The sequence below is a fragment of the Marmota monax genome, unplaced genomic scaffold (assembly GCF_021218885.2).
Source record: "Marmota monax isolate L192 unplaced genomic scaffold, Marmota_monax_Labrador192_F-V1.1 WCK01_AAM20220418_F8-fsc00161, whole genome shotgun sequence".
Classification (NCBI taxonomy): Eukaryota; Metazoa; Chordata; class Mammalia; order Rodentia; family Sciuridae; genus Marmota; species Marmota monax.
Genome location: NW_026693511.1, coordinates 2249472 through 2265726, shown reverse-complemented (window position 1 = coordinate 2265726; position 16255 = coordinate 2249472). Strand labels below are relative to the sequence as shown.

At 51.3% G+C, this 16255-nt stretch overlaps 1 protein-coding gene across 4 annotated transcripts in view; it reads right to left on the bottom strand.

The window, feature by feature from the left end:
• Positions 1–16255, bottom strand: part of Rasgef1a (RasGEF domain family member 1A) — a 78525-nt gene that overhangs the window by 26954 nt on the left and 35316 nt on the right. Inside the window, exon 1 of one of the 4 annotated variants that reach the window (XM_046458394.2) lies at positions 4123–4269. The exons of the other annotated variants lie outside the window; for them this stretch is intronic. Coding sequence (XP_046314350.1) covers positions 4123–4140 — 18 coding nt within the window. The 5' untranslated portion in view covers positions 4141–4269. Of the gene's footprint in view, positions 1–4122; positions 4270–16255 lie in introns of those variants that run through there. 4 annotated transcript variants of the gene reach the window in all.

Sequence of the window (16255 nt, the reverse complement as noted above, 5' to 3'; positions counted from 1 at the left end):
ACTCAAACTAAAAATCTATTCAAACTAACAAGAGTTCAATAATCAATCAGCTAACATATATATTTTTTAAATCAAGGAATGACCTCTCTCTCTCCTCTCAGGTGCCCCAAACAGGGGCATGTGGAGCAGGTACTAGGAAGTTCACTCCAGCAACAATGGATAGAAGATGTAGATGTGTGTGTGTGTGTGTGTGTGTGTGAGAGAGAGAGAGAGAGAGAGAGAGAGAGAGAGAGAAAATGTGTGTTTGTGTGTGAGTATAACTGTGTGAATGTGTGAATGTGTCTGAATGTGTCTGGGTATGCATGTGTGTCTCTGTGTCTGATTATGTATCTGAGTTTGTGTATCTGTGTCTGTATTTGTGCCTATGTGTCTGCATGTATCTACTTGTCTGTGTATACATCTTGTGTCTGTGTGTGTCTAAGTATGTACCTCTGTGTATATGAATGTCTATGTGTATGACTATGTGTATCTGAGTGTGTGTGTATCTTTGTGTAAGTACATCTTATGTCTGTGTGTCTCTTTGGACCTCCCACTGCCATCACCCTGGGACACTGGCCCACTGACATCACTCCAGGACATGCTATGCCCAGTGGGTCTGCTCTGCCAACCAGGTCAGCTATGCTGAAGCCTTGGCCACACATAGGTAAACCTGCACCACACCTCACCCTGGGCCAGGCACTGGTTTCCAGCCTTCTCCTGGAATGGGCTCATCCCTCTTCTCAGGATGTCTGTTGTATGTTGTGATGCAGAAGGTAAGGAGGGAGGAGGAGCAAGGATTCTCCTGCTTCAGGGATTGCTGCTATGACTTGAGTCTCAGGAACCTTTCTCATCTAATATCTGTCACTGAAAGAGCAAAGCTGAAAGGGTTCACAGACACCTCATACCGGTGACCTAGCTCCCACAGATTTTGCTCTGGCCACGGAAGTTCTCTGACTCACACTCACCAGCCCCAGGACAGGGGTGGCTCACAGGGCAGCCACACTGACATTTGGGAAATGCCAGAGGCTGGGCCCAGCCAGGAAGGCACGGGACAGCGGGGGCGGGGTTGTTCCACTGGACAGTGGGTATGCCGGCAGGCCAGGACTTCAGGGCCTGCAGAGTTCCTGGCTGCCTTCCCCTTCCCAAGACCCGATGTCATCCTCATACCCCAACTGACTCCAGGTTCAACTGGGAGCCCCGGAGGGTGCTGAAACCTGTCTGCCTCTGAGCCCTCCCTGCCGTGTCTGGAACCCATAAGGACCCAGAAGCAGCCCGGAATGGGAATTAGGTCTGACCGACCCCTGACTTCCTGGCTGACCTCAGGCAAGTCACAACCCCTCTGAGCCTCAGTTTCCCATATGTAAAACATGGAGGCAGGACTAGCCACTCTGTACAAGCCATTTACAACTCTCCTATTAGTTCCTTCCTTCCCTCACTTATGCAGTCAACAAACATCCACTGAAGCCTCCCAGTCTATGCCACATAAGACTGAACAGAAGAGCCCGTGTTCCTTCACATCTGCCAGACAGACAAGTCTTCACATCACATCACAGCAGGATCTCCTTGGCATTAAGAGTCTCTGCTGGGTGGCGTGGAGGCACAGGGGTAGGGAATGAACTGTGAAGGGGAAAGTCTGGGAGGGCTTCCTGGAAAGAGGTGATTTTGAGGTGGGCTTCCAAATATAACCAGGGGAGTTTCCAGTGGATTAAGGGAAGGAAGAACAGGGAGACATAACAATTTGGTCTTCTGACAGACTCAACTTTCCCATGGTCACTCTCCAACAGCTCCCCTGGAAGGCCACACCCAAGTTGCCCAAAAGTGTGGGCAGTGCAGGCAGCTTCCATAGGCAGGCCAGCTCTCCCTTCCCATGAGGATATGATTCTTCCCCCAGGCAGACTTCCTGACTACCCCTCCCTGCCCATGGACGCTGCCACTGTGGGCTCGGGGTGTGTAATGCTGTGGATTGTACTGTTCCACTGCTCTCTGTGCCCAGGCAGAGCTAGAACCTAGAAAGCACATTCAGGGGGCCATTGTCATTAGATGCTATGGCTCCCCTCTCCTTCTCGGTCCTGGGGGCCCAACTCCCCAGGGACAGAATCCTCACCCTGCCTCTCCTGGGGAGCTCACTCAGAAAGGGGCCCAAGCAGTCAGGCCCCACCAGGTGGGGCCCAGGAAAGCACTATCTGAGACAGCTGGAGCACACTGCCTATGGCCTGGAGGTGGCAAGGAGCCTGCAGGATGGAATACACCTGGCTCCAAAGTAGCAAATCCAGCCCAGACCTCCCCTGACTGCCTACCCCTGCCAGGCAAAACCTCATATCAACGCGTCCCCTGTTCACTGCCTGCCTCTGTAGTACCTGCTACACCCTTGCCACCTCTGCCAGTGGCAATAATCTTCTCCCTGGGGCCAACCCAACTCCTTCCATCTCCAGTGCCATATCCAGCCAACTGCAAGGCCTCTGGCTTTCCTTTAAATGTGTCAGAATCTTCTTCCCTCCTCTGCTACCTCCAAAGTCCTCTGAGTCCCTGATTTGGCCCCTTTTCCACTGTAATCGCCAACTGCTATCCCCAGCCCATGCACACAGATGGCTGCTGTTCCTCCCTGTTAAGTTCTTATGGACATATCACACCTCTGAGGCCTCCCAGGGCCATCCTACCTAAGGTATAAACACCATCCCACAAGGGTGATCAGCACTCTGGGTACCAAGTATCAGACCCCTGCTTGCCAAGGTGAACAAGGCTGTCATGACTAGTCCCAGATGGGACTGTGTGAGCCCTCTAGCTCTCAAGCATTGAGTCAAGTGACCTGTCACTCTGGACTGAGTCATTTAAATGACACTGAGGGCTCTCTCTGGTTCCTGCCATGAGACTCTGTCATCTGGTCCCTAAGTGAGGCCCACGTGGGACAGGACTCAGTCAATTCTCAACAGGCATTACATGAATGAAAACTACACTGTGTCATTATAAGCTACTGGACTTGGGGGATTGCTTTATTACTACAGAATAATCCAAACTATTCTGACTGATGTACTTTGGGTATATTTTATTCCTCTTTCCCATTTCACTTTTTGCCTTTAGCTCTTAATCACATAACATTTCCTGAATTTTACTTACTGACTATTCTTTTTTCCCTGGGTGAGCCACGTGAGGACAAGGACTTTGGTGTGCTTGGTCCCTGCTGAACTGCAGGACCTGCACACAGCAGGTGCTCAATAAATGCATGTAGGTAAATGAGTGAATGAAAGGAAAAATGAGTCCTGCTGGCCACTGCAACTGGGCCTGTCTTCTCTCTGCACTGGGCCTCTGCTAGCAGTCTGAGCAGAACTGTTCCATGCTTAGAAAGCTGGGGACAGCAAAGCTGCACCTGAGTCACACTGCCCAGCATGGTTCAAAGCTGGAGAAATTCAACAGTGCTCCATGCTCAGGAATAAGGCCAGGACCTTTCTCAGCTTCCTCCCTGCAGGGCTCCTCACTCTGGAGCATGGTCCTTGAAAACCCACTGCTGGGCTCCATTCTTTAAATACATCTGCCTTGACAGGGAGGGGAAGGTGGACTCCTGCAAGCACCACCCTGCCCTCACAACCGCCTCTCCCTTGCTCTCACTCTCACTCACACATCCCATATGTAAAACACGCCCTCACTCTCGCCCACACATCACACATACACGCATACACACCTCCCACGTGCCCACTTCATCACAGACCACCCCCTCTCCAGGCACCTCCTCCTTGGGCCAAACAGGTGGTTCTGGGGCCCCTCGATTCCGGGAAAGGATCCAGAGTCGTCCCAACTCCTCGCGAACCTGACAGTGCCTGCGCTGAGCAGCCCCTCACCATCACCTGTTTCCCTCCCAGCTTTGCCGACGCTGCTCCAGCATGGGCAGTCATCAGCATCAGCAGGCAAAGCCAGGAAAGCAGCGGCAGCCTGGGCGCGGCCCGCCGAGCGGCAAGTGCCCCAGTGGAGACACCTAGAGAGAGTGGTTCTCCAGCCCTGTCAAAGACAGGTGCTCGGCTTCCCGAAGCTTAGTGGCGCAGGAACCCCAGCGCGCAGTCCTGCGGTAGAAAAGGCGCTGCCCTGCGAGCGCGCCCAGGACCACGCCTCCCTGCCCTGCCGCCCTCCGCCTGCCACAAGCCGCAGCCCTACCTGGGGTTCCAGAAACATCCTGGCTGCCTGCTCCAGGTATTGTCCCCGACCCGGCAGGCGTCGGACTGCTGGAGACTCTTCTCCCGGCAGCTTGGAGCCCGCCTCCCGCCCCCCAGCTGGTGGACTTCCCCACGCCCTCAAAGCCACCTCCAGGCGGAGGGGCGGGGCTGGCCCAGGGGCGGAGCCCGCAGAGCGACTGCACTGACCCGACCCTGAACAGCGGAGCCGCAGACGCTGCTAGCAAGGGACGGGGTTGGGGGTCGCTCAGAGAAGGGCACCGTGTGGACAGGGCGTATGGTCCTGAGGTTAAGTTTGGGAGCATCATGCCGTTTGGGACTCAGCGCAGGGGGAGGCGGTAGTGGTGGTGACATCCGGCTCACTAGGGCCTCCAGCGCCCCGGTCTCCTCCTTCTTTTTTCTTTTTCTCTTACCACTCCCAACCTCACCTCATCATAGACATCCCAACAAAGCTACAGCAGGTGTCAGGCAGCATTAGGTTTGAATGCCCCCCGCGACCGGGCACTCGCTTCCCACAGCTCTGGCCTGAAGCATTTCACAGAACTCGCTGTCCTTCCATTTCCTTGAGTGAACACCGGGAACAAGCAGCTGCTTTTGCGGGAGGGCTAATCTGAGAGACCCCAAGGATCCCCGAGGTAGGTGGCAAAGTGAGGTGTCATCCCGCGCCCAAGAGTCCCAGCACTCAGAAGAAATCCTGTCAGGTGGTTGGTTTCCCTTCCACCGTGTTCTGAGGCCCCAACCCTAGCTCTTGAGACTCTGGATGGCAGAAACCAGACTCAGCCAAGGAGCAACCTGCCGGGAAGTCTGGATTAAAGAAGCAGAGACTAAACCAGAGAGGGAGCTGAAGCCAGGTTCTGGGGAAGGCAGAGCTGGCAGCCTGAGGGACCACTAGGGAGGAAAAGGATGCTCTCAACTTGAATGGTACAGAGAAGAACAGGGGATGCCCAGAGAGAGGCCAAGACAACCTCAGGAGAACTCACATCCTTCACCCACCCCCTGCAGGCTCTGTGCCTGGCAGCCTTCAGGACAGATACCTCTCCTCCCAGTTCCTCCTTCTCCTTTGTCTGCTCCCTTACCAGAAGCACAATTAGGCACTAGGCTGTCTTGATGGAAAGTTATTTCTGTCTTGAGGAATTCAGGACTGTGCTGGGTCCATTTGCTGACCTCCTCTATTTCTGTCAGTGCTAGTCCTGGGGCTGGACCCCATTTCTCATGGCTCCAGAGAATGCACTATTCTTACCTCATGATACAGCACCCTACAAGTAGGCAGTTAGGGGAAAACTCCAGGCAGAAATGGTGCAGCCACCATCTCCACCACTTCACCACCAACTTTCACACTGTCCTCTTCCCCATTCTGTCATGGCATATTGTTTCAAGCCATCCAACAGATAAAAGCTCACAGTGGCCTCTGCTGTTAACTAGTGGTTAACATCTGGGCCTTCAGGCCCTTGGGCATACATGGCCATCCCATCTCTTCAGACCACTCTGGAGTTCCAAGAGAGGTAAAACCTAGAGTCTTAGTCTTACCTCTGGGGTAAATTTTAGGCATCCTCCCCCTGCTTTCCTCATTCCTGTCCCATGACCCTGCAGGATCTCTGGTCCCTATGATGGTCATGGCATTGCCTCAGGAAGTCTATGTGGACAGTCAACAGCCCTGCTGCTACATGCAAGCCTTCCCCTCTACCTCTCTGAGCATGACAATCTAGAGGAGGGTGATGGGTGTTTAGCCCCTGTTGTCTTCCTATACTGTTCCAGTCGCTTCCCATCAACAGATATCACCAGTATTGCCCAAGGACCTCAAAAAGGTAAGATGCTTCTCCTGGAGTAAAAGAGAGCACCTCTGTCCTGGTTTCTGGCAGACAGAGTTGTCTCCTTTGCTCACAAGTATAACCTGAGCATTCATGTGTACATCTGATCCTCAGGCTTCCTTGTGCCCAAGGTCTGATGACAGGGGAGCTGACCCCTGCCAGCTATCCTTCTACTTGAAGCTGTGGGTGGGACTATCCTTCCGGGAGGGCACGTGAAGACTAATGTGGGACCTCCACTTCATCAGCTTCAGAAAGTAGAGAATGAGCAAAGTCTGGTGTGGCTAGTGGACTTCTGCCAGGACTTCTGGAAAGATAAGATACATAGGAGACACCCCCTCCTTCCTCCAGGCAACAGGGGCTGGACATGAGACCTGGAACAGTGTTTCCATCTTTAACCATAAGAGGCACCTCTGAAGAAGGGCTGGAAATCCTCATTCTGGGATAACAGTGGCCCAGTATATCCCCATGAGTGCAGGATCAGAGGCTGGACCATAGCAGCAGGCTCCTAATAAATGTCAGCACTTGCTACCCCAACACTGCAAGCAAAGGATCCCCATTACAATCTTAGTCAGGTCCCATCCCTCCTCTGTCCACAAGTTCCAATGTCTCCTGCCCTGATCATAATCAAAACCAGAGTTCAGCAGCTGTACTGACCCACTCCCACCTGAGACCTCAGCTCTCACTGCTCAGTCCTGGCATGGAACATACTTCCCCTGGTGTCTGTGGATACTCTCCCTCAGGTCTCTGCTACTCAGAGACCTTGGTCTCTGTCACCTTTCCAGTGACATATTTACAATGTCTCCTTCTACCCTAGCAATTCTTCCTCTCCACTGAACATTTTTTCTTGTGGTTATTCAATCTGACACTCCCTTGTTAGCCTGCTCCTAAAAAAATGTGAACTCCATGAAGACAGGATCTTTGTTTACTGCTACAACACAGTGACTAACATTTCCACACATATAAGCACTCAATACCTATCTGTGTAATACATGTATGCACACGTCTGTGTATATGCAAATATGGATATTAATAAAGATGTGGAATAAGGATATAGATGTGGTATATGGATATGGATGTAGATGCAGATATTGATATGGATATATATATGACTACAGATATGCATATAGCCAAGAATATTGATATAGGTATGGATAAGAATATGGATAAGGACATAGATATAGATATGTACATGCATATACAAATGTAATAGGGATATATATTTGGATACAGATATGATGTGGATATGGATATAGATATGGAATATGGGTACAGATGTAGACAGGAATATTAATATAGATAGAAATATGAATATGGATATAAATAGAATTAAATAGGAATATGGATAGGGATAAGGTTATAGATATGGAATGTGAATATAGATATAGATATAGGTGTATATATCCAGCACAGGACTCATATACATAATAATAAAGAACTGAGAATGTCAAAAAAGTCAGAAGACCCAATTTTTTTAAGTGGGCAAAAGCCATGAAGGGATACTTCACAAAAGGGCAATAAACCTAAGGAAACACATTCAACTTCATTAGTCATCAGGGGGAGGGAAATTAAAACCACACGGTGGAATCCCTGGACACCCACTGCAATGCAAAATTGAAAAGGCAGAAAATGCCAAGTGCTGATGAGGAGGTGGCACAACTGAAACTCTCAGCTGCTGGTGCTCCGCCACTGGGACAGCCACATGGAAACACAGCTGACCATGCCTATGAGAGCTGAGCATGTGCAGACCCAGGAGTTCCACCCTGGCCCTGTAGGCCTGGCAGAAATGCTCACAGACTCACAAGAAGAGACACATCAGCTCTGCACAAGGGACCCAGGCGTCCTCCACAGAAGACCAGATTCCTGCCAAGCTGGAATTGGCCAATGAAACATTCCAAGAGAAGGATAAACAATGACAGACATACATACACAAGGGCAAGTCTCACCACCATGATGTGGAATTCAAAAAACTAGGCACAGATACTGAAGTAGGACCCCATCCATATCTAGCATGGCAAAGGCACCTACTCCGTGGGGAGGCTGGGAGGTGCAGACTAGAGGGAAGGGGCTGGGAGGGGCCGAGGGGCCAGGGAGCTGAATACGGGTGCCTATTATCCCACACACAAAAAAACATCACAGAGCTGAACATTCTGACTTACGCACTTCTCTGTACATAAGTACAAAACAATTACATTAAGAAAATTGAAGGAGAGGGTTGAGGGTGTAGCTTGGTGGTAGAACACTTGCGGAGCCTTGGGTTCCATGCCTAGCACAAGAAAGGAAGGAAGGAAAGGGAGGGAGGGAGGGAGGGAGGGAGAGACGAAAGAGAAGGGAAGGGAAGGGAGACATCTGAAGGAGAAAAAATGAGAACCCTAGTGGGATGGGCAAAAGCTGTCTGAGCCCCAGGGTCCTTCCAGGTCTAGTGGAGCCACACCTCCAACCAGAAGCCAACTCAGGCAGGAGTATATTAGGGACACTGGGTACCTGGGCCTTCCTCTCATCCCCTGAAGAACAAAGGCAGTCTCTGGTGAAAACACCTGCTCCCTCCTTTAAAAGATATAGATGCCAGTTGGGGCAGGAAGTGCCCAGTGGATTTTGGAGGATGAAAGGTGGCCCAAGGCAGGCAGCAGACCTTGCAGAACAGAGGAAGCGGGATTCCTAGTGCTCCACAGTGGGGACTGACAGGATCATACTCACCTGCTGGCTCACAAAGACCCTAAGGAGGATATAAGCACATGGGGACTGAGGCTCAGGATGAGGGGCCAGGTAACAGTGGGGCTCTGGCTCCTAACTCTGGCCTGCTTTCTCACCCAGGACACCCCATCTGCCAGGTGACCTCGTACCTGTTTGAATTATCAGTTCCCAAGAATAAAGCCAGGCCCATGATGCCAACTCAAAGCGGCTTGGTGAAACTTGAAGTGGAATGAATCAAACACTAGGGGAGCTCTAGAGACATCTTAGCTCCATGCTCCACGTGGGCCTTCTGCAGCTCCAGCTCTGTCCGGACCCAAGCCTCTTATACACAGCCAGTCTGCAGAGAGGTCCCCCCTGCCCAAAGCCACATCCTCCAAGTCCTCACTAAAGGCCACACTGCAGGATGTCAGTGCCCCCAGAAGTTGTCACTTATGGCCTTGTTGCACTCACACCCAAGCACTCCTGAAGTTCAGGGCAGGTGTGTCCAACTGCTAACTTTGCCCACTGGGTAGACTTGATGTCAAGAGAGGACCCATAAGGCTCTGAAATTTCCCTAACACTGTACCATTAAAACTCCCCTTTGGAAGATAATATTCTAAGCAAACAAGAAACTAATGGTTTTAGGCCATACTGGAACAAAAGGTTATTTGTTGGGAAGATAAATGGGGTCAGTTGATCCTTCTGATGACCCTCCCCATATCACAGAGGGAACTGTTCTGCCTGAATGAACTACCCAGTGGGGCAGCAAGTGTTCCATGGGCCTCTTCCTATGGCCTCAGCTTGCCCTTGATATCATCCTGAGGTGATAACAAATTAGGGGTGAGCTGTGAGATCGCCCTGGGTGTATATATACACAACTAACCACGTGTATATAACCACGTGTGTAACTAACCATAACTAATGCACTGACTGCTCAGGACAGCAGCTGTTCTTTGCGCTCAGGGCTTCATTGCTCTCCTGTCAAGAGGCTAGGAGAAGGAACTCGGCACATCCTTTAGTATCTACAGCCACGACAGCTATCCCACAGGTTCAGCCCTCCCTGCTGCCTTTCTGCTGTGTACAGGGACTGGATAGATTGCAGAACCAAGAGGGGCAAGCAGATATCTGACAGCAAAGGCTGAAAGGGCCTTGCAGAAGGCTATGGCATGGGTACCACATCCTAGTGAGCACAGAGCCCACCTTGGCTGAGCCCAGAAAAGTAGCTCCACAGGGAATTCAGCCTTTTATCAAAGACATGAGTGGCACAAACTGGCAAGGAGTGGCCCTTCTTCTAGGCCAGAGGCAGTTCGACACCCAGTCTGGGCCACCTCATGGCTGTGACTCAGCACCACCTCAGGCAGGTCCCAGAGCCTGGGGGTAGAAGAGGCCAAGACAGGGGCTCTGAGGCTGAACCTTGCAAAAGATATTTAGCCTCAGGCTAGGTAGGCCTCAGGCCTGAGGCATAACTGAAGCTGTGCTCAGGATGAGGCTTGCCTATGGGTTAATGCAGATCCATAATGAGCTGTGAACTCAGGGACAACAGAGGTCAGGAAGACCAGAGGGATGAGAAGAACCACTGAGATTGGCATAACCCTTTCTCCACTTTGCAGGGAGGGAGACGTGATGTGCCTTGTTCATAGGTGCAGAGCCTTTTGGGCAGGGGAGGTTAAGCAGCAGGATAGCCCAGACCACTGTCCTCTATCTCCGTCACAGACACCCTCACCCTGCCCCACATTTGCTCACAGCCCAGCCTCATTCTTGACTGTGTACCTACCCCAGGACCCACACTGGTCATCATGATGAGGAGCATATGCAGGGTGCCCCACAGTGGAACTGTTATCTGTTTTGGCACCAACCCAAACCCCAATGCAGTTTGGATATAATTTCTAGCCATCTCACAGGCTGGGACCTGCTCAAGGCTGCACTCTCAGCATCTTCAGGTGCAAGCAGGGTTGGAAATGCTTCTAGTCCTCACAATGCTTTTGTGAGCAATAGAGAAAAGCACCTTGTCCCCATAGGGTGTGGCTAGAGAGCAGAGAGCCCACTTGCATCTCAGTCCTGTGCCCCTGGTATGGCAGTCATGTTCTGAAGGGAACACTGGTGTGTTTCTCAAAGGCATTTGATCATAGAGCTGCTTTCTCCTGATGTTCCAGGAGTCCATGGAGGGGCCAAGGGAGGCTCCTCAACGGGCCCCTGTGGTGGCTAGACACTCTTGTCCATCTGCCCATCTGCACCTAGTCTAGCTGTGAATCTACAGCAACTGGCCCTGTCTGCATGTTTGTCTTACCCATGTCCAGCTTCCTGGGTCAGGGCTGGAGGGGGTTCCTGCCAGAGTGGCAGCCACAGCAGAAGGCAGCTTCCATCATTCCTAATAATGCACATTCATTCCCTTGAATGTGCTCCTTAGGGAAACACATTAAGGTGCCACGATGGATTTATACCTTTTTCACCTGAGGCTTCCAAAGATCCTCTCATCTACTTCTACTTCCTAGAGGCCAAGACAATTCTGATATCCCCTGAAAATCTGCATCCTGCGGCTACTCTGAACTAGTGGCCAGTCCATACCGCCAATACTCAGAGCATCTCAGGGCTGTCAGAGATGCAGGAGGTTAAAAAAAAAAAAAGGGGGGGGGGGCAGAAAGTCCTGGCTGGGGGCTTTCTCAGACAGAAGCTCTCAAACTGACCCACTTACCGGGAACTTGCTAAAAAAGCAATGCCCAGGACCTCTCCACAGAAATCATTCCTGCCCCCAGGGGTATGTGAGAACTGGGGGTTAGGGGACGTCATTGTTTGGGGAGGTAGTGTCAGATCTTAGATTGTAATGTGGGATTCCTGATCCAGGAGTGTGGAGAGGCCTCTGTACCCAGGGAGGCCTGTGCACATACACAGGGGACAGTGAGGGACACATCCAGGGTGGGGAGGCTGGGACATGGCATGGGGTAGAGAACAGAGCCTCATTTCTAGAGCAGTGGACCCAGAAAGGCTCAAGAGCATCTGCCTGAAGAGTCAGAAAATAGGCTTCCAGACACCCAGGAAAGATGGGGTGAGGCGACGGCAGGGCTCAAGCAGGTGTTAACTTGATATGAAATGGGTCATGATACTCAAATACCTTCCTCACCCAAGGCTCTTAACACCCACCCCATCCGAGCATAGGATTGCCTTCAAGAACACACCAGCACAAAGCAAGAAAATGTGAGGACGACCTTGATACCCTGATGAGAAAGATGGGGAGAGGGAGGGGGAAAGGAAGTAACAGGAAAAGCCCCACCAGCCAAGGAGCAAGTTGCTTCATGGCAACAAATACACATCAAGTCCTGAGTCATCAATTTTCACCTGTGAAATCTGCAAAAATAATGGTGAAGGTGACAAAGAGTGTCCGCTTATGTTTGGAGGAAAGGCCAGGGTCACTGGTAAGAAAAGGAGAATGGTAGCAGAGAGGTTTCCACAGGTACCCCACGGGAGCAGAGCTGCTCTTGGAGGCAGGCATCACCTAGTGCACAACACATCCATGTGCAAACATGTAGCCTTGTGTGTGTGCATGTGCATGTATGTGCAGATTTGTTATGTATGTGCATGTATCTGCATGTAATCACATACACACCTGTAAAAGAATCAAGCAGATGCCCACCTAAATGCTAATCAGCATGTCAACCCCCACTGGCCAATTTCTCTCATGCCCTTTACTCCTCTTCTCTCCAATTCTCCTTATCAAGTCTTTCTCAAGCTTGCTCCATGACTGTGAATGGCTTTATCACCAGTATAAGACATTGCATGCTCTTTTTCTAAAACCAGGTCCTAAGGCACCTAGCTGTCTTTGAGGAGGCTGCCCACAGGGCAGGAGGCAGGTCTGGATCAGCTGCAGCCACCAGAGGTTTCCTTCATGGCTCTTATAGTCTCTTGGAGAAGGGAGACTTGTTCCAAACATCTGGGTGGCTCCAAGAAAGGGAGGGAAGATGAATTGATGTTGAGGGTCAGAGAGGTGGTTGGTGTCAAGAACAGCTGCATCAGGCAGCATGACACACACCCGGGGTCTTGAAGGAGCAGTTATAAAGAAGCAAGTGAGTCTCCTCTGCCATCTCACCCACAGGAAACCTGTTTTGGTATGTTCTCAGCATTGCTCATTCATCACTCCTCCTTACCAGTTACCCCTAGCTTCTCCCTCCAGCTGGCAGACCAGAGGCTCCACCTGGACCCACACTGGGAATCCGATTGGGGAGCAGGCAAGTGGGCCTCCCAGCCAGCCTGACACATGCCTTCCTCTCCACACAGGGGGATTTTATTATCTCAGGGATGTGACAACTTGACTCTTACTTCCAAGACTTAACCTTCCAAATTGTCCCTCTCCCTCTTCCTCTGCCCCAGCATATTTCTACCCTGCCACCTCCTGCAGAATGCCTTTCTAACTCCTGAAGTCCTCAAGGTCAAGTCCCCTTCAGCTGCCAGCCCACTCACACCGTGCACTTCACACCCTGGTCCTTCTCCCCTCGCCTTCCATGACAGCCAGTGGCTCTGAGAATCTGAGCTTGGACCTCCTGACCAGGCTCCATGGAGTCAAATGTGCTATAGTCAATTAGTGATGTCTACCTCAGGTATGGGAGGAGAGGAACGAGGCATGAGAACCTGGATCCTAAGAGGACCCAGCGCCTCCTCATAGGTTCCTCAACAACTGGCTGGTATTTTGCATTCCTATTTTGCATTCCTAACTAGACCATTCTTTTTTTTTAATTAATGAACATTCACTATGTGTCACATAGTGATCTCACAGATATAATTCATTATATGTCACATAGTGATCTCACAGATATAATTCACTATGTGTCACATAGTTATCTCACAGATATAATCCATACTCTATGGGTTACATTCCCAGGGGTTAGGCCATAGGAAGGGGAGAATAAAAAACAAATTAACAAAATCCAGATGGTAATGAGCACAGTGATGACACAAAGCCTGTAGGTCACAGGAAGTATCACCTTAAGCCTGGAATTAAGATGGGAATGCTAAATTGGAGTCATCCAGGAATAAATTGCTAGGCAGGGGCACAATAAACGCAAAGGCCCTGAGGCTGAAAAGTGCTTGGTCCATTCAAGGACAGAATGACTAGTGTTGTGGCCTATGGCAAGAGGTGGCTGCCCTGGGAATTTTCCAGAAGCTCAGCAGAACTATCAGGTTGGAAGACAATGATACCTGGAAGGCTTTCACACCTTCCTCTGTGGCAGAAAGCCTTGCAGGTCCCTGAGGAGTCCCAGAGCAGCTGGGAAGCCAGCTTCTTCAGGGATGACCTAGAAATAGCTATTTCTAGAAATAGTGGATGGAGACACTCTACTATTCTAGAACAGTTTTAGCCATGTTGAGCTGGACACCTCACACCCTGTCCTAAAGGTTCCACCAGGGATCATGGGGATCCCTTAAAATGGAGGCCAATTTTGCAGATTGAGGCTTGTTTTAATTTTTAAAGGGGGAAAGAGGGCTGGGCCAGCCAGGCATAGTGGCACATGCCTGTAATCCCAGCAACTCGAGAGGCTGAGACAGGAGGATCGCAAGTTCAAAGCCAGCCTTAGAAATGATGAGGCACTAAGCAACTCAGTGAGACCCTGTCTCTAAATAAAATACAAAAGAGGGTTGGGGATGTGGCTCGGTGGTCAAGTGCCCCCAGGGTTCAATCCCTAGTTAAAAAAAAAAAAAGAGGGCTGCGCCATTAGGATGGGGTATGAACAGGGATAGAGGAAGCAGCACTGGGAATTCTTGCTCTTTTCTACCTCTCAAAATCCATAGTCATCAGGAAAAGTGGAAAAATGCTCCCTCTTACTCTTGGAATCAAAAGAACCAGTTTTCCCATGTCTGTGTCACTTCTATTCCCAAGAAGATGCACCAAGGCCACCAAAGATCACTGCCTGTCTCCCCCAACCCCTCTCTGAGTTCAGAGGGGCTGGTCCCTGGGTTGCTGGCCATTTGTTCTCTGGCCAGAGTCCAAATGCCCATGGCACAATTCTGGAAATATAAGCATGGCTTGTGTGGACTTTCGGTATCTCAATATTTCAAAAAATGCTTTTGCAAGAAGAATAAACAGAAACTGGAATCCATAAATAGTTCCTCCTGGCATGAGACAAAGGGGCCCCAGCCAGCCCTGGGACTGTGATTAGGGCCCATCACTGCACTGCCAATGTGTGGCGTGTGTGTCAGTCCATGGGCGGGTCATCTGGCGTCCACTCAACTGGGCACAGAGTTTGTTGTGAGGCCCTGGGAAAGCCCCTGCCCCTCTATGGGTCCGTTTCCCATAGGGACTGGTAATCCTAAGGTCCCTGTAGTGACTCCCTGATTCAGCTGAGGGAAGAGGTGGAGCAGGCAGGCCTGGGGGGTGGGGGGTGATACAGTGCTGGGAACACCCTCTCCCACCATCTCTACCCTCCCTGTGGAGCCTCCCAGAGGGTAACTGCCAAACCCAACTTTCGCGCACACACTGAAGCCTCTGGAAGAACTTGCTATATTGTTGGTGTCACCACTGCCTGTCCACTACCTGGCCCTCAGTCCTTATGACTATGTGACCCTGGCATGGGCAGAATGTGCCTGAGATGCACACAGGATTCTGGGGCCTAACCCTCCATCTCTGCATCCCTGGCCTCTGGCTGCAAAGGGCAACATGTATGGAGGGACTCCACACAGAATCGTGCGCCCTGTCCTGGTGTGCAGTGCAGCCCACAATGTGGGGAACAGTGGGCTGGCTTGGATCCTAAAAAGGCAAAAGAGGGTGCTGCCTTCACCTCCTGCACTCCATCTGTCCTCAGTTTCCCTCCTTGGGGTGGGGGTTGGACCAGGTGGAAGCTGGGTCACCAGCCCTCTGGGCAGATTCAAGTCAGCCAGGCAGGGGCAGGGCCACCTGGTGTCAGTCATGGAGAAGACAGCACTGTCGAGGTGTGGGCCTCTGCTCCAGCTCTCACTGCTTGCTCTGCTCTGTGGAAAGGGCCCAGGGAAACTGTGGGAGCCTGAAAGCAGTTGGACATCTGTAACATGCCCCTCACAAGCACAGCACAACCAGGCTTCTGATCTGGTTGTTCCAAAAACTGGGAAGACTTTAGGGTCCCACAAACTTCTAGGGACATCCAAACAGGGTGTAGGAGCCAGGTGACAACCCCCCCACACACCTTCTGCCACTCAGTTGCTGCCCACAATTCTCAGATAAGAGACTCTATTGACAGCTCATGTCTAAGATCCTGGGCTGTCAAGGATCAGGACAACGGGGAGAGTTTAGAGGCAGCCTGGGCTTGCTATTGTCAGGGGTGGGGAGGGATGTCTCAGGACCAGCCTGGCCTTGTCGATGGTTGCAGGTTTATGTCTCAGGGCTAGTCTGGTTCTTGGTGTGTGTGGTGGGGGACTGTCTCAGGGCCAGCTTGGCTTTGTTTGGGCATCTCAGGGCCAGCCTGACCTTACTGAGGTGGTCTGGGGATCTCAGGGCCACCGTGGCCTTGATTCACTGGGCTTAGCTTTTCCTTGTCCTTGGCCAGCTCCCAAACTCTTTTCCCAACTCCCTCGGTCTCCTGGGCTCTTCCCTCCCCCATCTGCAGGGATCCTGTCCACTCACTCTCCCACTTCACCCTCCCCTCTGGATGAAACCCTCCGCCATCCTGGGCCTCGTTCCTG